Source organism: Galleria mellonella, unplaced genomic scaffold, assembly GCF_026898425.1.
Source record: "Galleria mellonella isolate WM207_F2 unplaced genomic scaffold, CSIRO_AGI_GalMel_v1 utg133, whole genome shotgun sequence".
Classification (NCBI taxonomy): domain Eukaryota; kingdom Metazoa; phylum Arthropoda; class Insecta; order Lepidoptera; family Pyralidae; genus Galleria; species Galleria mellonella.
Window position 1 is genome coordinate 3,962,323 of NW_026441990.1, and position 21,726 is coordinate 3,984,048.

The 21,726-nt window shown below is 37.2% G+C and overlaps 2 protein-coding genes across 7 annotated transcripts in view; one reads left to right on the plus strand and one right to left on the minus strand.

Annotated features, from left to right (window-relative positions):
- Positions 1 to 3,070: 3,070 nt before the first annotated feature.
- Positions 3,071 to 18,953, minus strand: LOC113511149 (protein Cep89 homolog). Of its 5 annotated transcripts, none has more exons than XM_052903195.1 (14): positions 18,513 to 18,953; positions 16,269 to 16,506; positions 15,556 to 15,731; positions 14,066 to 14,303; positions 12,628 to 12,766; positions 11,720 to 11,868; positions 11,097 to 11,198; positions 10,629 to 10,922; positions 9,068 to 9,227; positions 7,629 to 7,796; positions 6,380 to 6,536; positions 4,522 to 4,709; positions 3,923 to 4,078; positions 3,071 to 3,509 (listed from the first exon to the last, which is right to left on the minus strand). In XM_052903195.1, the coding sequence occupies exons 1-14, from the start codon at positions 18,543 to 18,545 to the stop codon at positions 3,437 to 3,439; spliced, it is 2,271 nt and encodes a 756-aa protein (XP_052759155.1). In that variant the 5' UTR covers positions 18,546 to 18,953; the 3' UTR covers positions 3,071 to 3,436. The 5 variants fall into 5 exon arrangements, with proteins under 5 accessions (XP_052759155.1, XP_026750551.2, XP_052759156.1 ...); XM_026894750.3 differs by having other exon boundaries at positions 3,072 to 3,509; positions 16,269 to 16,400; positions 18,521 to 18,952; XM_052903196.1 differs by having other exon boundaries at positions 3,073 to 3,509; positions 18,521 to 18,951.
- Positions 18,954 to 20,402: 1,449 nt separating this feature from the next.
- Positions 20,403 to 21,726, plus strand: part of LOC113511282 (dystonin) — a 372,284-nt gene continuing 370,960 nt past the window's right edge. For both annotated transcript variants that reach the window (XM_052903181.1, XM_052903184.1), the window contains exon 1: positions 20,403 to 20,900. In XM_052903181.1, coding sequence (XP_052759141.1) covers positions 20,798 to 20,900 — 103 coding nt within the window. In that variant the 5' untranslated portion in view covers positions 20,403 to 20,797. The remainder of the gene's footprint in view (positions 20,901 to 21,726) is intronic.

Sequence of the window (21,726 nt, forward strand, 5' to 3'; positions counted from 1 at the left end):
ACCTGATGGAAAGTGGTAACAGTCGTCTATAGACATAAGCAGTACCATGGACATAACAGACTATACTGTTTCGCCCATGATACCCCCCAAGCGTTGCCATTCCTAAGGACTCAGGTGTTATTCCTCTGTACCCTGTAAATTCACGCCATATCCTACCCTTCAAACCCAAACACAGCCATGCAAACACAACTGCTTCACGGTAGAAACACGAATGGGACAGAGGTGTCCAAGCAATCGACTTTTGTACAAAGTCTTTGACATATATAATATTAGTAAGGACATAAAGAAGTATTTTATTTATTATATATTGTACTATTATACAACATAGTAATGGTGATTCCACAACTCTATTGATAACAATAGACAGGTCGGTCTCCACGCGGTACCCCGTGGAAACTATAGTACTTAATTCTTTATTTTTTTTATAACATAGAAAGCAAATGAGCATGGTGGAGCCTGATGGTAAGTAACTACCGCCGTCCATGATTACCCGTAACATCAAAGGCATTGCAGATGTGCTGCCGACCTTTTCAAAAGGACTATGCTCTTTTCTTGAAGGTTGTGATGTTTTTTTATGAATTTGTCATTATAGCCCAATTGACCGGCATCATCCTTATCTATCATCTCTCACTGGTGCCCCACCAACGTATGCTGATAACTTTAACGGGGTTACCATTCGAAAATCGCCCATTAAAAATAACCGATATACCTACATATCAAAACAAAGTCTTACGTCTGACTTTATTTGAAAAACATTAACATATTATATGACAATTGAAATTGTCACAAATTATTGTATGAAAACTATGTTTACACATACATACATACTACCCATGCGTGAAAACAAAACCATTTTCAGACCTATTGATATATGTACATTCAAATTTATGCTTTATATACTAGAAAGAAAACTAGTTTAACCCCGCTAAGGCACAAGCTTGCGCGTTCACCGCTAAGAAAACCCCATTTGCTGTGGCTCCACAGTTTCAAGGCACGTCTCTTAACATCTCTAAAAGCATTGGGATCCTTGGTTTTGACATCTCTAGTAATGTACAGTTCCGTGGCCACCTCAAAGACAAGGTGAAGCTGGCATCTAAGAACTCGGTGTGCTCAATAGAGCGAAGCATTACTTCACGCCGGTTCAGTTATTAATGCTATACAAATCGCAAATACGGCCCCACATGGAGTATTGCTGTCACTTATGGGCCCGAGCACCTAAATACCAGCTTGAACCTTTCGACTCGTTGCAACGACGAGCTATGAGAATTGTCGATGATCCCAGGCTCACAGGGGGTATCAAACCCTTAAATCTTAGGAGAGATTTGGCCTCGTTCTGTGTGTTCTATCGCCTGTACAATGGATTACGCTCAGAGGAATTGTTTAATATGATGCCCACAGCCACTTTCTACCATCGTACGGCTCACCATCGACAGGGAGTTCATCCTCATGTCCTACAGCCTCAACGGTCACGTACTGCGCGGTTTCAGAGATGTTTCCTCCCACGAACACTCAGGTTGTGGAATGAGCTCCTTGCTGAGGTTTTCCCAAGAGACTACAGCATGGGGTTCTTAAAAAAGGGGGGTAAAGACGTTTCTTCAGGGTCGGCAACGCACGCGTAATACCTCTGGTATTGCAGGTGTTTATAGGCTACGGTAACCACTTACCATCAGGTGGGCCGTATGCTAGTTTGCCACCTGTGGTATAAAAAAAAGAAAAGATTTGTTTGTTTGTTTATAAACTCAAAACTACTCAACTGATTTTAAAAACTCTTTCATCTATAGAAAACAACATTATCAGCAAGTAATACAGTTTATTATTTTCAAAAACTATCTACCCGTGCGAAGCCGGGCCGGATTCCTAGTTATTTTATAAACGGTAATCACCTTCAGCTGTTTCAATAAGTGATTGTATAAACAAGGCCTTTCCAAGGGTTCCCTTATCTGAATTCATACAGTATTATTTGTTAATGAATATATTGCATCTCAAAATAAATCACCTTAATATCAATATTGTATTCAAATTATGACTGTATTAGCATATACTTAAGGTTGCTTTTGGAATAATATTAAAATGTTTGTGATAACCCTACAGATGTACAGTATTGTACAGGTACCATAAATATTCTTGGCCTACATTTTTTTTATAGTGATATAGGATTTGGAACGGCAAACAAACTGACGGCCTACCTTATAAAAGGTAGTTTGGTGACTTCCGTTAAAGAAAGTATTAATTATTCGTAACGAAGACTAAGGGTCCACTACTAGCAATATAGGGTAGGGTCAGGTTGAGCTTCACGTGGTTTTCCTGGAAACCTTAGTGAACTCCTGGTGAATCCTCATAATGGTGGCCTTATTATAAGCTGACTTCATTTGTACTTATTTTTTTTTTTATGAATGACAATGGAATGGCACCCCAACCTATGATAACGGTATAAAACGGCGGAGCACCAGTGGAGGGTGAAATGATGAAAACGAAGTCAGGTTAGTTGGCTCACCGTGGCGAATACAATAGGAATAATCATGATGGTTTCCAAGGGAGAGCGTATGGAGGTGGAATTAAACGGGATCTAGCGTACCCATTACTACTAGTATAGTATTATATTATCGGTGCCATTACTAACAAATCCTATTCCTCCCCCATCCTCACCAATCATTTTTAGCAATGTGGGAAGGTAACTATTTATCTTTAATAATGCAAAATTTGAAGGCAATCGATAGGGACGGGGGGAGGGGGGTCGTATCCAGACATTGAAACCTTAATTTCAGAATAATTAAATTCAGAATACCAAAAAAATGACGACCCACCTAATGGAAAGTGGTGACCATCGCCATGAAGTAGGCACCCAAGCAGACGACTTCTGTACAAAGACTCCATGACGGCACACCTAACCAAACACCGAAAGTGGTAACCGTCGCCATGAAGTAGGCACCCAAGCAGACGACTTCTGTACAAAGACTCTCTTTGGTAATGAGTTGTTCAGGTGACCTTTTAAATAAATTGACATCAAATTGTTTATTACTTTTTTATTTTGAATCATCACTTTTTCATATCATTACATATCTTCAGATATTGAAGAGATCTCTGTCAGAGATCTCTTCAGATATTGAAGAGATCTCTGTCAGAGATAAGTCCACCCTTGCTCACAATATTTATAAATGCATTAACAATGTAATTTACAAGTGCAATAAAGAATATATATATATCTTTACCTCATACATAATTACTAAATAACAAATTACAAAATACATGTAACCTATAGAACCATTATAGTTCAGTGGCTGTGAAAGAATTGGCGGTTCGATGCTGACTAGACCTTAATTATGAACACTTAGTACTTACTTGTAATAATATATAAACATTATAATATTATCATATTTTTTTCATTTAAAAGTTTCCTCTCGTAGGGGCAACCGATTCATACATTTTCCAGCCAGCTCTATTCTTTAACCTCCGTATACGAGATGACACCTAGTGTTTCTTTTATCTGTCCCATGTAGTTATTTCTCTGTCTATAATCATAAAAATAAAATGTATAGAATAGGCCACCTAATAGAGAAACGTTGGTAGGGCCAAGTGGAACTGGCCAATTTTTAGTGGTACATTTATATGTACGTCTCTACATATGATTAACATTTTAGTTCACTATCAGAGCACTTTTTAAATAATCAATCAGAAAAATTTAAATATGAATGAATGAATTTTATATGAAACAGTTTTTGAAAACTGACACATAAATGCGACGTTGCCACACCTCGTCAAGCTAAAGTTATGAGCTCTCTTAACACTGACCATACTCCACCAAATTATCCAAATATCTATTTTGTACTATAGACCTTACGCTCTTTAGAATAAGGTACAAAATTATACGAAAATCGCATATAATAATTAAGTCTTGTAAATAATATCAAATGGCTCCTATAACCTCTTTCTTCTTCCCTCTTTCTCCTGAAAATAGCCTCCGGCCCCTGGCACCAGCTTGACGGACGGTTTCGTATCTTTTTTCTCTTCAGGAGACGACGAGTGGTCTGACACGTCGGACACTATACCTTGGAGTCGACTCGTGTTAGTTTGGCTGAGTCTGGAAAAAAGGGTGTAAGTCGTCCTATTTGAGATCATTTTTAATCACAATATATTAGAAAAAAAGGGAGAAAAACATTGACTGAGAATCCCATTGCTAGCAATATACCCAACCAGGCCACCTCCTCGTGGTTCCCCTTGGAAACTATCATGGTTAATTCCTGATGAATTCATCATGATGGGCTAACTGGCCTGTTTTCATTTTCATCGATCAGTCTTCACTGGTGCTCCACCAGCGTATATCGGCAGCGCAGGTGGAGCTGCCATTCCATTTTCATCCATCAAAAAAAAAACTGAAGGAGTTATGTGGGAGCAAACAAAAAAATACAATCAAATTGAGAACCTCTTTCTTTTTGAAGTTGGTTGAAAATCAAAATTAATTCTCTTTATGATATTGGTTTAGAGGTATTATCAAGCGCAGACAATAGGCTAATAGGTGCTAACCTGACCTCCTCGACGTCGGCCACCTTATCGATGAGGCTCCTGATGATGCCCTCCTTGTGCTGCAGCGCCAGGGCGGCCCTGTCCAGCTCGCGGCGGTGCTCGGCGTGCGCGAGCGCAGCGCGCCGCTCCTGCTGCACGATGCGCCTCTCCAGCTCCTCCAGCGACGAGTACGCGCGGGACTTCACTACCTACCAGATCAATACTGTGTTACAAATGTGAAAGTTTGTATATTTAAAAAAAAGACATAATAGTACATTACTGCAGCGGCCAGCAACTGAGGCATTGATGGACGAACGTGCAAATGTGGGCCGAGGCGTAGCCGAGACACACATACGTGAGTCCATCAATGCCTAGTTGTGCCCAAGGCTTGTATAGTACTTTTCTCAAACAATGCGCGGAAATCAAAAACACAATTTTACTTTTTAAGTTCAATGACGAATAACAAACAATAATAATTTTTCACACGCCATAATGTCCCTTTGTTTTTTTTTTTCAATAAACAGCTTTCTATTTGCAAGGCAGTTCGAAATTTAAATAAAACCTTTTATTAGTTACCTCCTTGTTAGCTTTAATTCGAAGTAAAAAGGTCATTCCATTTTTAAATTGCAGGACAGATATGAATTTATATAGTAATCTCTAAGAAGATTGTCAAAATAATGCTCACATTTCCAAGCATGTTTGAGAAATATATATTTTTTTAAATAATAGATCTACCCTCCAAAAATAAGCATAATATTGTCTGGTATCCTAAATGGGGATCTGTAATTGGCTAATGGCTATGGTGTAAATATAATATTTTTTATTATTCTAGATATAAGCTGTTGATTGCAGATGTAATCTATACTTATAATAAATCTGTAGAGAGATCAATTCTGTACATGAAATATATTTCCAAAATAACTATCAGGGGGCGATTAGTGATCGATACCGATGCCAAAAATGCAATCAGTAATATTTTTGTCTGTCTGTCTGTATGTTCGTTATAGAAACAAAAACTACTCGATGGGTTTTAACGAAACTTGGTACAAATATTCTTCATACTCCTGGGCGGGTTATAGTATACTTTTCATCACGCTACGATCAATAGGAGTACAGCAGTGAAGGGAAATGTTAAAAATGTCCACCCATGCGACGCCGGGAGGGGCTGCTAGTATTAAAAAAAAAAAAAAAAAAACAGAAGAAGGTGTTTACGGAGGGAGGAGAGAATGCCCACGCCTAGATGTAAAGTAAAACTTTGAATGAATGAGTATACTTTATTTGCATTATACAATATAGGGAATAAGCAAGACAATAAATGTAACGATACAGTTGTATAAGTACAGTAAGGCGGTCTTATTGCTGAAAGTAAACTTTTCAAGACAATCTGAGGATCAGCTTTTAGTTATATTTACAAAGACATATCTGAGAATACTTTCTATTTAAAAGATCAAAGAGTTCAAAGGCATATCACCTTAGTTCTCAGCAACGTATGATGGGTACCAGGGACGACACGGTATACTCTGTTATATCTATGGTACTGCTCATGTCTATAAGCGACGGTTAGCTTGTTTGCCAAAACACTTCAATAGCTAATCTAGGTTTATGAGAGGAGACAAGGTACAGAGGAATAACAATCTGAGTCCTCGGGGATGGCAACGCATGGGAGGTATCATGGGCGAAACAGTATTGTCTGTTATGTCCATGGTACTGCTCATGTCTATAGGCGATGGTTACCACTTTCCATTATCAGATGGGCCGTCACCTTGTTTGCCATTCTAAGTTGCATAAAAAAATTTACTGCTCTAATATATTATATGCCTTTTATTTAGTGAACGCGGACATTCCTCCCCTACCCTCCCCAATAACTCTATAGAGATACCTTAATTTCCCGTTTGATTCTTTCAAGCGCTTCCAGCGCTAACCGCAGCGGCTCGTTAGCGGTGCGTGCCTTCCGTACACTGCGGCGGACGCGCGTCGCTCTAGCGGTCGCCGCTTTTACGCGCTGACGAAATATTACCGCTGCTTTACGATATAACCTAAGAAAAAAAAGAGATATATATAAATAAGGTTTTAAAATTGACATTCTTGCGATTAATAATAGAATGGAAGACAATTAAATAAAATATATTTGTATTAAAAGGAAGTGACGTAGAGAACTATTGAAAAAAGTAACTACTCAGGACGCTCAGGATATTGAACGACGTCCCTGTCGTAGTTTTCCCAAAAGACCACAGTATAGGGTGCTTCAGGGTAGGCAATGAGCTCACAGTTCCCCTCATCGCTGGCGTTTATTCATAGGCTTCTTCTTCTTATTGTTACCAACAGGTGAACCGTATGCTTATATACCAGCACCTCAGCGGTACAAAAATAAAAATATTCTTAGAAGTTACCTATTCTCAAGAAATGAGCTATCAAATATAAAGATGACCGATTGGGTTGGGTGGATTGGGTTATGGGTAGGAAAATGATGATGATGATGATAGCGGTGATGATAATGGTGGTAATGGTGGTGGTACAGGTGGTAGTGGTGCTAATGTGGTTTTATTTCATCAACATGTCATTTGGTTTACATAAAATTATACATTAGGTTATAATAAAGCCATATTTGCTATTTACAAGAATATCTAATCATAAAAGCACTATAAAATCTATCTATTCGGTACCTCCGTCCCATTCCTGAGGGTATACCGTAAAAAGAAATTCTGAATTTTTGGTTTCAATTTCATTTTTTTTTTTTACAACTTAGAATGGCAAACAAGCTGACTGCCAAGCTGAAGCCCACCTGATGGAAAGTGGTAACCGTCGCCTACAGACATGAGCAGTATCATGGACATAAAACAGTATACTGTTTCATTCATGATACCCCCCCCCCCATGCGTTGCCATTCCTGAGGACCCAAGTGTTCCTCTGTACCCTGTAAATTCACTGCCATATCCCACCCTTCAAAACGAAACACAGCCATGCAAACACAACTACTTCACCATAGAAACACGAATGGGAAAGAAATGGCCAAGCAAACGGCTTTTATATAGTCTCCCTCTGATAATCAGGTGGGCCGTCAGCTTGTCAGCCGTCAGCTAATAATAGTGGTGGTGGTAATGATGACGATAAAATGACGACAACCTCACCTAACATTCTTCAAAGCAGCTGTCAATTCCTCTTTGACCGCCTCGTGCTCCTGGCACACCTTGCTGTGCTTCTCTTCTAGCAGTTTCAGTTGCTCCTGAAGCTTGGCGGCTTGTTCTGTCTTGCGTTCAGTTTCCATGCTGTACTGGTGTTTCAATTCTTCTAGCAGTCTGTATGTGAGCAAAAATGCAATAGTTTTAATTGTGTCTAATCTGATATTATATAAAATTGTGTTTCACAAAAAAAAAAAAAAATTTCAATTGTAACAAAACCAGTAGTTTTTATTTAAAATCTACTGAAATGATTTTAATACAATTTCTATTACACTAATCTAATGCAATTTTAGTAAAAAAGAAAAAAAAAAAAACAAGAAATTTATTAATTATGAATTTGTGTGAATACAAACTACTTGCTTGCTTGCACAGACAGTGGGATGGGTGACGTATAAACATCAACGCCAAAGGATTGTGGTCCAACGACTACCGGAAAACCTATGAACAAAGGAATTAGGAGCTCCACTAAGAAATAAATAGAACTGACAGGAAATGAAGTATAAACGGAATGAAAGAATGGATGGAAAGGAAGAAACTAGCTGAATAGTTAAAAGTAATAGATGCATAACCTGGAACTTAATATCCGGGAAAAAGCGTGCTCCTATAGGGGGAGCCACAATAAAAAAAAAAAAACTACTAAGCAGTACCGGATTCGGTATTTCGGTACGTAACCACTCTACCTCCTTTCTGGATATTGTATGAGATTGACCGAAACGAGACTGGATTGAAGTTTTTTTTAGATAGATAGATAGATAGATACTCTTTATTGTTTCCTCCAAAAGATTACAATAGTAAATTTATTATAAATATAAACAATTACAAGAAATAATCTTTAATGGGTGAAGATGGAATAGTAACCCCGCACTGAGCAATCGGTATACGCTGACAGGGTACCAATAAAGCGTGACAGGTAAGGATGAAGGCAAATCAGTTGGCCTATAGTAACCAATTGAACAAGAATTAATCATTGGTTTTTAGAAGGAACCACGTGGAGGTCGACCTGATAGGGTATATGGGTAGCAATAGGGCTGTTAAATCTCATTAATAACAATCCTTTTCCCCTCACTGGATTGTATTTTTTTTTAATGCATGATAATGGAATGATGACTCCACCTGCGCTATCGGTATACACTGGCGGAGTACCAGTGAGGGATGACAGGTGAGAATAAAAAAACAGGTCAGTTAGCCCATCGTGACAAATTAAACGATAATTTAATCACGATGGTTTCCAGGGGCAACCGTGTGGAGGTCGACCTGATAAGGTATATTGATAGCAATGGGGACTAACCTCCTCATTACAAACCCTTTCCCCCACTGGATTGTAGTGTGAATACACATGTTGTTTCGTACGTAATAAGACCGGCACTATAGTCTGGTCTAAAAACTACCTCTTGCAGTGGTCAAGTCGCCGCTCGTGAAGGTCAGCGGGCACGGTCCTCGCCCGCAGCGCGGCGAAGGCTGCGAGGCGGCCGTCGGCTGCTTCTAAAGCACCGCGGGTCGCGAAGTACTCACGGTGTACCGTCTCGTAGTCACGCATCATGGCTGCCACTGTACACGGGATTTTCTTTCTTTACTTTTCACTCACTGAGCGGGATATAAAATAGCCTAACCTTCTCCGTTCCAGATAGTACGTGTATACCAAATTTCATATTTATTGGTTAAGCCGTAAGGGCGTTATAAGGTAACAAACAAACTCATTTTTTCATTTAGTAAATTGTTTATACAAATGTAGTGATAAATGCATATAATTTGAAAGGTAATATACAAAGACGAGCTGGTCTCTAATAAGAGATTTCTTCCATCAACCCAGTTATCTAAAAAAGAAAAAAATATATACATATACATATATATTTTTTCATTACATTGAAAACATTCATAAATACTTATTTGTAACTTATTTATTTCACTATTTCTATCATTTCAGACTTGATTCAGCCTTAGTAATTTATACTAATATTATAAATACGAAAGTAACTCTGTTTTTTTTTCCTATTCACACTTAAACCACTGAACCAATTTTGATGAGTTTTCATACAAAAATAGATTAAACCTTGGAGACCACATTCAAAGTCCTGCCGCGATAGAGCAGTTAATCGAATTAGGGAGTAGCCTAACTCGATTAACTGCTCTATCGCGCTCGTAAGCGACTTCCAAGAAAAGATTCTTAATTCATCTGAATTCTCTTGTGAATGAGTTGCACCATTACGTCAACGATTCTGAACTGATTTTGGTAATTATTTTTGAAATCGATACAATTTAATTCCGAATTGGCACCTTTTTATCTTTGTAACACTTGGCACTTAAAAAAAACACGTATGTATATACTTTCAGACATATCTTTGTTCATAGCTAAATGCAGGGATGGAAATCGGATAGTTCAGGGATGTACACCAGGTAATGCAGGGCTGAACACCAGGTAATGCAGGGGTGGACACCAGGTAATGCAGAGGTGGACACCAGGTAATGCAGAGGTGGACACCAGGTAATGAAGGGGTGGACACCAGGCAATGAAGGGGTGGACACCAGGCAATGAACGGGTGGACACCAAGTAATGAAGGGGTGGACAACCGGGTAATTCAAAGACGGATACCAGGTAAATAAGGAGTGCTCCCCCCGCACCGCCACTTAAATTCGCTTATATGTAAGCTAACTAAAAAAGAAGTTATATCAGATATATTCTACACGAGAAACAGTTGCGTTTCCATGACTGTGTTTCGGTTTGAAGGGTGGGATATGGCGTAAATTTACTAGGTACAGAGGAATAACATCCGAGTCCTCAGGAATGGCAACGCATGGGGGGTATCATGGGCGAAACAGTATACTCTGTTATGTCCATGGTACTGCTCATGTCTATAGGCGACGGTTACCACTTTCCATCAGGTGGGCCGTCAGCTTGTTTGCCATTCTAAGTTGTATAAAGAAAACGAGAAAAAAAGTGGTAACACTTACTCTTATCTTCATATAGTTCGTACACTTCCTTCAGCTTTGACTCTGCGCGTTCCGCTCGCTCGGCCAGCGTAGCCTTCTCTATATCAGCCGTCTCTCTCTCGACCACCATCTTTTTATAGTTCTGTCTCGTTTGCGCCAGCTCCTCTTCTAGCGTTCGGACCTTTTCGTTCAACGATTTATTCTCGGTGACAATTTGTTTTGATTTCTTATTTATATTTTCAAATTGTTTCTCGTAGTCCAGTATGAGGCTGTCTTTTTCTTGTAAATTTTCTTGATAAGCGTCGAAGAGGGGCGCTGGGGAAAGATGACAGAATTGATAAAAAAATTATAATAACGTAGTATAATTGCTTGTTGTTTTGCTTGTTTGCTATTCTAAGTTGTTTAAAAAAAAACCCAACCCCATGTTGAGGCCCATATTCAGAAGTGCACAATTAACGACTAATATAATAAATAAAAAAAAATACAAACCCAGCGCCTGCGCACTTAGTAGTCCAGACAAGTCTACCACTCGTCCGTGGGTTTGCTCTTCAGGACCGGTTTTATTGGACTGTGCTTCGTCGGTGGCCGATTCTATAAAAGAGCATGCAGTTTACATGATTACTGAGTAAACTATTGGTGTGACAGTCTTGCAATGTGACATAGTGTAAGAAATAACCAGTGGTCCAACGTATTTTTTTCTGAGCGAACACAGAGACGACTTGGTCCATATATGGGTAATATCTATATATATATATATATCTTGGAGCGGAGCAATGGAGTTTGACAGTCCCATTGCTAGCAATATGCCCTATTAAGTCGCCCTCCACGTAGTTCCCCCTGTAAACCATTGTGAACAATTCTTGTTGAATTCGTCATGATGGGCTAATTGACATGCTTCATCATTACCTATCATCCTTCACTAGTGACCCGCCGGTGTATACCGATAGCGCGGGTGGGGTTACCCTTTCATTATCATCCATAAAAAAAAAAAAAACTGCCGTGACTTGCCATTTTCATCTATCATTACACACTAGTACCCCGCCAGTAAATAGTGTTAACATCGGCAAGACTATCATTGCATTATCATCCCTTAAAAAAAAGAGCTATCATACCTTGTTTATAGCCAAGACTAGCGGTGATCAGTGAATCGAACCCATCAATTTTTTCTCCTGGTTTATATATACTGTCCTTCCCGTCAGCACTTAACCCTTGTACGTTGGCGCGTAGTTTCTCTTGATATCGAGATAGTTGGACGTTTAACCTGTAAAATAATAAAATACATTTAACATGTGAAATTGGGAGGAAAGGGATTGTTAGTAATGGAGACTGAGAATCCCATTGCTAGCAATATACCCAACCAGGTCGACCTTCTCGCGGTTCCCCCTGGAAACTATCATGGTTAATTCCTGATGAATTCATCATGATGGGCTAACTGGCCTGTTTTCATTTTCATCGATCACCCTTCACTGGTGCTCCGCCAGCGTATACCGGTAGCGCAGGTGGAGTTGCCATTCCATTTTCATCCATCAAAAAAAAATGTGAAATTAAATTATATAGATAAAATATCACCATACAAATGTTTGGTTAAAAACATGTCATCTTGTTTATCCTTGCTGCGTGAAATAAGGTTTCTTTTAGTAGATGCCAATGAAATGGTATCCCAGCCCGCATAATCGGTATACGCAGGCGGGTCACCGCCATCATGATAGATCAGCATGAAAGCAGGTCAGTTAGCCCATCGTTACGCTTTCACCAGGAATTTCCATGGGTTCAAGAGGGAACCGCGTGGAGATACGTGGTCTTAGAAAGGTATTTTTTATACCACTGAGATGACAAACAAGCATACGGCCCACATGATGGTAAGTGGCTACCGTAGCCTATGAACACCTGCTATACCAGAGGTATTACGTGCGCGTTGCCGACTCTGAATAAACCTCTTTGTTACTAGCATTATGTGCTTCCATTATTAGCCTCTTTCTCCAAACCCTTGATAATTATAAACCCCTATAACGGACAGTACCTATACAAAACATCTTTCAACGCCTGCATGTCCTTCTGAAGCCTGGTGTTCTGCTCGCGCGCCTGATTCAGTATGATCTGGCGACTGCTGCAGCTCATGCACACTTCTACCAGGGGAATGGCCGTTGTAGGAGCATTATCTGAAAATAACGTATTCAGTTACAATCGATCTTGAAAATACTATAAAAATAATCAGAACAAGTATACATTATTTTTTTTTTTATACAACTTAGAATGGCAAACAAGCTGACGGCCCACCTGATGGAAAGTGGTAACCGTCGCCTATAGACATGAGCAGTAACATGGACATAACAGAGTATATTTTACATAAATTAAATAAATAAATAAGTATACATTTTTACTGTGCTTATAATTACAAAGAAAAACGACAGCTTTAATCGCCACAAAATTAATAAGAGATTAACACCAGAGGGAGACTTTGTACAAAAGTCGATTGCTTGGGTACCTTTTTTTTTTTTTACAACACTGGGGGACAAACGAGCATGCGGCTCACCTGATGGTAAGTGACTACCGCCGCCCATGGTCACCCACAACACCTACGGCATTGCAGATGTGCTGCCGTACCTCTGTCCATTCGTGTTTCAACCGTGAAGCAGCTGTGTTTGCATGGCTGTGTTTCGGTTTGAAGGGTGGGATATGGCGTGAATTTACTGGGTACAGAGGAATAACACCTGAGTCCTCTAGAGTGGCAACATATGGGAGGTATCATGGGCGAAACAGTATACTCTGTGATGTCCACGGCTCACGTCTATAGGCGACGGTTACCACTTTCCATCAGGTGGACCGTCAGCTTGTTTGCCATTCTAAGTTGTATAAAAAATAAAACACTATTAATTACAAAAAGAATCATGAATATAGGTTTAGAATTGGCGATGTGATCGCGTAACATAGTCGCAAGTAAAATTCATATGCAGTGATAATTACTTTTTTTTTTATTGTCCCTTAATAATATTATAGCAAACAATATAACAAGTTCTATAAATATTAAGGATTGTGTTTCACATAAAGACCTACTTCTATTGTAGCAAAACCAGTTATTTTAATTTAAAAACTAAACTACTAGACCGATTTTGATAAAACTTCTGTGGGATTAATCTGTAACAGTATTTTCTTTTTTCATTTAAGAGTTTCCTCTTGTCGGTGCAACTAATTCACGCATCTTCTTCCAGCCAGCTCTATCCCAGACCATATCCTTGATCTCCCTATACGACATGACACCTAGTGTTTCCTTTATCTGTCCCATGTAGTTATTCCTTGTATTCAGTATATCGTTTCAAATTAAAAAAAAAAAGTATTATTCCAAATAGGTTTATAACTGACGGAGTTCTAAGAGAACAAACGTAAAAGAATACAACCGAATTGACAACATCCTATTTTTTTTAAGTTGGTTGAAAAAATAATTTCTATTTTTATAATACCTCTATCAGGAACTTCGTACTGTTTCACTTTATTCTCTAACTCTTTCTTCTTCTCCTCTAAAGTTGTATTTCTTTCTCTCTCTTCTTTTATAACTGCTTTACACTCTTCTACATATTTAACTAGTGTCTCGTATTGTGATTTTAATTGATCATTCTCTTCTGCAAACAGTCTGTTGTATTCTAGCACGATTTTGAGTTTTTCTTTTAATTTATTTATTTGTGAATCCCTTTCTGATAACTGTAATATAAAACAATTGTTACTTGTATAAATTTTACTAATATAAAATACATGGAAAATATTTAAAAACAAATGATAAGGTCTTAACACTTTGCTGACCGGTGATGAGTTAATTCGTCATTCCACTAGCGTGTAGGTACCACGACAAGCAAAACCGCTTGGATTACAAAGCGATCATGACCAAAAAATTACTTCTCTTTATAATTAAGCTTTTATCACAATTTTAGTTTAATTCCAAAGATTTTAACCATGACATTAGAAGAGCATTAGAAGACAAAACAATAATTTGTAGACATTTTATTAATCTGTTTGTTCGGGCATCACACAATAACTACTGAAGCAAATTGGATGCGGTTTTCACAGTTGTGTTCCAGTAGGTCTAACTTGTCTAATAGTCAGTAGGTCTAATTTGTAATGTTTTATCTTATAACAAAAAAAAAATAAGAAAAAACTAATTGTAATGTACAAATAGTCACAGATTTTGTAGTCTTTTTTAATGGTTAAAGATGGATTGATGCACTCGTCTACGGTATACAATGGCTGGGCACTCGAGCAGGATGTAAAGATGAGGATGAAGTTGACCGATCCTGACAAATTTATACAAATTAACTACGATGGTTTCCAGAGAGGATTTCCCGTGAAGGTTGACATGGCAGAATGCTATCGCTATATCTCTAGTCCCTATTACCAATTCCTTCCTTCCCCAAATTTCGTGCTCAGCTCAAGAAATCTGACTAGATATTGTGACTAAAGAAACACGAACCTTTTCTACTTTTGTTTCCCTTCATTGCTAAAATAGAGTAGACTGGAGAAGACTCTGGTTCAAACAATCTTATCTTTTATTTGCATATGGGGTCAGCGAAGCCGTTGCACATCGACCAATTGCGATATTTTGTGCTTCCCATTGACTTATACCATCATTTTATAGATCCTATGTATTAATTTTGCGATATCCCGCGGTTTAAGATATCTGTAGTCTCCTGGCTCTGAATAAGCCGTTCCCAGTAGAGTAATACGCATACTTGCCAAGGAATTACAATTGCACATCAGGTGTTCCATGGATTCCGATTCCTTACTATACAATCTGCACAGTGTGTCCAATGATAAGCCCATATACAATATGCCTTACTGGCATATGTCCAGTTAAGGCACCCATTATGAGTCTGCTATCACTGTAGATGAGTTTATCCCATCCTTGTCAATGTGGATCAAATAAAACAAAGATGAGATACAAATCTAAAATGATACAAACCTGAGTGACATTTTCCTCACATCTTTCCATTAGTGATGTAATAAGGCTCTCATATTTTTTGGTAAGCTTCTTCTTCTGTTCCCTTAATAGTGTCCTACTTTCCTTGCTCGTCTTTGGTGAGGAAACTGCTACCGCTTGAATGTTACGCTTTCTGGGTGGTTTCGCTGGTTTATCTCCTGAAATATAAAGTATATATATATATATATATATATATATATATATATATATATATATATATATATATATATATATATATATGGTATTATACCAGTATATATTAATGCCAGAGCTGAGTTTACTATTCCATTATCATCCATTAAAAAAAAATATCGCAACAGTGAATCAATAATGAGTCTTAATCATATATTTTAAATTATAATTTTGTCCCCAGTTGTGTAGTGCTTCAGGTTTGTTTGTGGTAGCACATACAAGACGGTATTCTCGCTATAATGAGAAGAACTTCCTTGTGGTGTAGGAACCCTGGAAGTGCCAACGGCATACTAAAATAATTGCAGAGAATCCAAACTGTCCACTTCAGAATCACTGGAACGCTATGCATTGGTACGAGTCCAGAGCAGCTGAAGGTGGATAGCAGTATTGGAATTCAATGTTGGCTTTTAGCAATAAAGATTTCTAAGTCTTGTACTAACACAAAATGGAATGTGATCCAAATAAAGAAATTATCATCATATTGTTATTATAATGTTATATACCAATAACATCCCTCGGATCCTCGTACATTGGATTGTCATCGTGGAAGACTCTAGGTTCCTCTTGTTCCAACCTCGACTCTGTCCTTTTCATGACCGCACTGAGTATATCTCGCCGCATGCTGGCTCGCCTTTCTGGGGAGTTTATGTCAAATAACCTCTGACTTTGGGTGAAATTTCCAGAAAATGTCAATTTCTTTGGAGTTTGTACATCTTTATAAACTTGCCCACAGTAATGACGCTAGAAGAAAAGTAGTATGTATTATTTCCTATATAGTACTGGGTGATTCCGGCATAGAACAGGCCACCCTTTCGTTTCCTGTGGAGGTGACTAAGGGCGGGTGACGGATGGGCAGCAGTGTACTACTTAAAATACCTTCAAAGCCTAACTGCGGTTGCCAGTCTGTCTGTCAAGCATACTATATAAGCATATATAAGCAACTACTGTCAAAATCCCCCAACAGTGGACAGTTAAATGCTAATATGATGATTTCCTATTTAACATACTTGAAATTACATAATTCACTTATACATGTAGATACTACATTCAAGAATCTCTAGTATATATAGTAAATTTTGCTTTTTTATGTGATGGCAAATAAACTGATAATCCACTTGATGCAAAATGGTAACCATCACCTATAGACATGAACGGCACATTAAGCAACACAGAATATACTGTGACGCCCATGATATGCTTCATGTTGATTTGTGTTATTTTTAAAAGATATTTTATGGGCAGGGTGTTGGATGATTCATTGTCACCGTTATCCTGATAGGACGGTACTCATGTACCAGTAAGCCAATTGACCCATCATGACAATTCAGCAAGAATGAATCAAAATAAATGAATTCCACTTCCATCAAATTAAAACTAAACATTAAAAATGTATTAATGTACACCCAAACTTTGCCTTGTTGCTAAGATAGTCTCTTCCAGACTACCTTAGGATAAACAGTACTTACATACAAATAATAGAAAATAAGTAGTAAAAAATTAAAACAAATTTAAAGTCAATATAATAATTAATAATGACAAAATTGATATTTTGTACATTACTGTATAAATAATTATCTAATACATATACGAGGTCTGTCCGGAAAGTTCGTATAAAAGTGTTCTGGAATGCGAGAAAGAGGAGTGGGGAGGCCAGGTAAGCGCAGGACCCCTTCCTTATGTCCCTAACAATGCTTCAGTTCTGGTCTGACCGCCGTGCGGTGCGAACTGGCTTGTCACGCCATCTGTGAAGTTACCTCTTAACGAAACCCCGTCGGCATGGAGCCCGCTTCCGTTGAAGAGCAGCGCGTCGTAATCAAGTTTCTCTCGAAACTCGGCAAGAGAAATGGCCGTGAAATTTTTGCCGATCTCAGAACAGTTTATGGGGATGATGCTGTGAAGGAACCAACCGTCCACAAGTGGCTAAAAAGATTCAGAGAGGGCCGAGACAATGTTGATTGTTTTTTTCGATGTTCGGGGGATTGTCCATCAAGAATTCGTCCCTCCAGGCCAGACAGTTGATGGAAAATTCTACGTCGATGTGCTCAGACGCCTCAAAGCTCGTGTGGCACGAGTTCGTCCAGAATTGGCGCGAGAGGGGCGTTGGATTCTTCACCACGACAATGCCCCTGCCCACACCTCTCTTGTTGTCCGTGAGTTTTTGAGTAAAAATTCCATTACGGTGACCGAACACCCCCCTATTCGCCGGATTTGGCCCCGTGTGACTTCTTCTTGTTCCCAAAAACCAAATTGGTACTTCGGGGGCGGCATTTGGGGGACATAAATGAGATAAAAAAAGCTACGACGGGGCAGCTGAGAAACCTACAACCAGAGGACTTTCAAGGAGCCTTCTCACAGTGGAAACGGCGTTGGCACAAGTGCATTATGTCACAGGGGGAGTACTTTGAAGGGGATAAAATTGATTTACCTGAATAATTGTAAAATAAAATTTTTAAAAAACTTTTATACGTACTTTCCGGACAAACCTCGTACAAATATATACAATGATGAAAAATAGTATATTTAGTAGGTTTTAATTTTTAATTTAAGTGACTAGGCAAATATAAAAATTGTTATTTCAATATACATCCTTTAACATTAATTCTCAATGATAATAATATTGTAAGTAAGTATAATTATTAAAATAAATCATTGTAGTTGATAAATTACATTGAATAATTTTAATCAAGGCTACTTGCATATTTAATAATTCAATAGGTTTTTTTTCTTATAATAATTAATTATAACACCTTTGAACCTCGTATATCGTAGTCTTCACTCATTATTCGCTGAGACTCATTATTACAGCTCAATTAATACATTATCTTCACGTACATTTTTATTTAGAAAACGTACAAGAGCAATGTTATTGCAAGTAAAGTATTCATAACTGCTATTAATTAGGCCACAAAACAAAGGGAAGACACAAACTAGGTCAGTATGTAACCGTTCAATAAATATTAACACAAATTCCTTAGTAAAACTATTGACAAAACTTTTAAATATAAAAAAAATATCTAGTCCGTAACAAAGCCGACATTTTAATTTATTCTTCACAGACTTTCGTATTGTAAGTACTAGAAAAAAAACTTGTATGTTGTAATAAATTTAAATTAAATAACTTTTGACATATTTTTTTGAACTAAATCTTAAATATCGCAATGAGAATGGATAAAAAGTAACCATGGTAAACATTTTGGTTTGACAGTTCCGTTGTCATAGTAACCAGTGATAGTGATACCAGTATTAAAAATTAAAAATAAATTATGCTCACGATTATGATTTGTAATTGGGTACCAGAGGCAATAATATAGTATAAAACTTTAAATATGACACAAATATTTTTTTTTTATTAAAAATATTGTCGTTTGATTATAAATAACAACAATTCGGCTACAAATTAAAATACAAAGAATTCGTCGTCTATAGACATAAACAGGACCATGGTCATAACAGAGTATACTGTGTCGCCCATGATACCCCTCATGCGTTGCCATTTCAAGGTTTAAGTTTGGATTATAAAGATAGAGCATGGAGTCTCAAAAACGAGTTCAGTTTTTGTTAGTTTATTGTCAAATTAGCTGACCCGTTTTTTTATCAGTGTCCTATATACTTACACACATAATGTATCTTAATGTATCTATATTTAAATATTTAATAAATAAAATTACTTTTTACGCATTAAAAAATTTAAAAATTATAACACAAAATAAAGATAAAACTTATAAAGGAAATATTCATAACTATTTATCACCCAAAATTGTATGAAAAAGTTGACTCGCTTTTCTTGAAGCATTTCTATGGAGACTCTATCTATATAATCTAATGGTCTAAGGTGTTTTGTTTCTGTATTCTATAATTTAATTACCATACCCCATCCTCCATACAAAGAAAAATGTACTCATTCTAACCCTTGAAATGTTTAATGTATTTATTTTTATAGCAAGTTTATTTATAGACAATATTAGAGGAGTATGAAATTGTCGAATATTTATTCATTCAGTCAAATTCATTGAAAATATATTCAGGCTGATGTCAAAAATAAAACTCATATTTGTGAATGTTATCAACTATCACTATTTTTAATCTCAAAATATTTGTATTAATTCGATGCTGGAATAAAAATCAATGTTTTCAAATTCACACTTTTGCATTTAACTCAATATTGTTTCGGTATGGTTTTTATTACTTAACCACCACGTAGACTTTTACTAAATAAAAGGTTAAAAATACTACTTTGAGGCATTGCTCTACATTTTCTTTAAAACCATATTGGCTAAATAAGATTGGAGTTTTACGAGGGAGTTGACAACAAATTGTGGGTGACCATTGATAAATACCATGTAAATATAATTTTTAGGCTAAAACCCAATTTACTGACTTGGCAATATTTTGTTTTACCCATGTGACCTTTTATCACACTCATGATAACACTGCAGAATATTATATCTTTATTTGCATATCTAGATGGCGGTACCTGTCTCAAAACATAGTATTATACGCCTTAGGTATGGTAGAATGAAATACAATGGAATTTGTACAGAAATAGTGGCATTTTGAAGCGGTCAGATTATGTCATTACGAGCATGCGCTAAAACAGCTGAGCGATGATAGCGGCATATTGCGGTTCATTTCTGAACTAAACAGTCGCATCATGTCTGCCCGCCGGTACGGTGTATGACGCTCGGTATTTATAAATAACCTAAAACACTTTGTTGTCGGCCTGTCCTTTTGATCTGAGATTCCTATTTAATATAATTTGTGATTGGTTTACTTATTGTTTAATTATTAACACAAAATCGATATAAGTTAACAGTGATAAAACCTTTTGTGTGGGATACGCACTTGCTGTTGTTCTATAGTGTATCGATTTTCATTTTACAATGAGTGTAACGTTTTGTTTACTTTTTAATAGTAACATTATCTAAGATTATTTATATGATGTGTTGTATTTATTAGTGCTGTGCAGTGAGATTGATTGATTCAAGTATGTACGAAGGTACGCGCGAGACTTCGCGTTTTGGATGACAGAAACATGGAATTTGAAAACGATTTCAGCTTGAAAGAATGGGCAAAGCACAAACCTTTGTCCATTCTGCAACTGGATCCGGCCGATCGTGCCGTCTTGAGAATAGCAGGTTAGTATTTCAATAAAAACATATGCTACAAGAAAATATGGATTTATCTACCTACATACAAAGTGTCTAGTTACCTACTTAATTTTTTTAATCATGTCACGTTATCACTATGATAGCGACACTGGTTAGCCCATATTTATAATAAAGATAAATATTTATAAAGAGCACTATCAAATGTATTGTTTATACGTTTTAAGCAAAGCAGAAGCAGAATTATTTTTTCGCGTGATTGCGGCCTTGCTTAGATTTTCACTTTCGTTCAGTGTAAACTGTAATGTGTTCGAAATACAAAATAAATACGATACGCTAACTAGCCTATCTTTTCCTCAATTATTTTTTTAATGTAGGCAAAACGATATTTTATAGAATGCCAATGCACTCCATAATGTTGCCCATAATTGCCAGCTGTGTTATATTCCCCTCTTTCTGTGGAACTTTCCCATAGCGTCACACACTTAGGTAATATCTACCTAGATTTTTATTTCATCTACGTAGGTATTTCATATTTAATAAACTACATAATGATGTTTTTATCATGTTAGTATGTAACCATTCCTTTATAAAACAAAAAACATTAGGTAGGTAGTAGGTAACCTGCTTACCTACCACTGTAACTATCACACAATCAAAATTTAATTTATAGCAATATAAATACTAATTATGTATTTACGTTATCTTTTATTTCTAAATAATATAATAAAAATTGCTTCTTCAATATTGATGAAGCTGAAGTCTGTTTTTTTTTTCATTACAAGCAACATTTTGCTTTGTAATCGAAAACTGGTTATTTAACCGTCTAAAAATTATATGGGACCAACAATAGAGT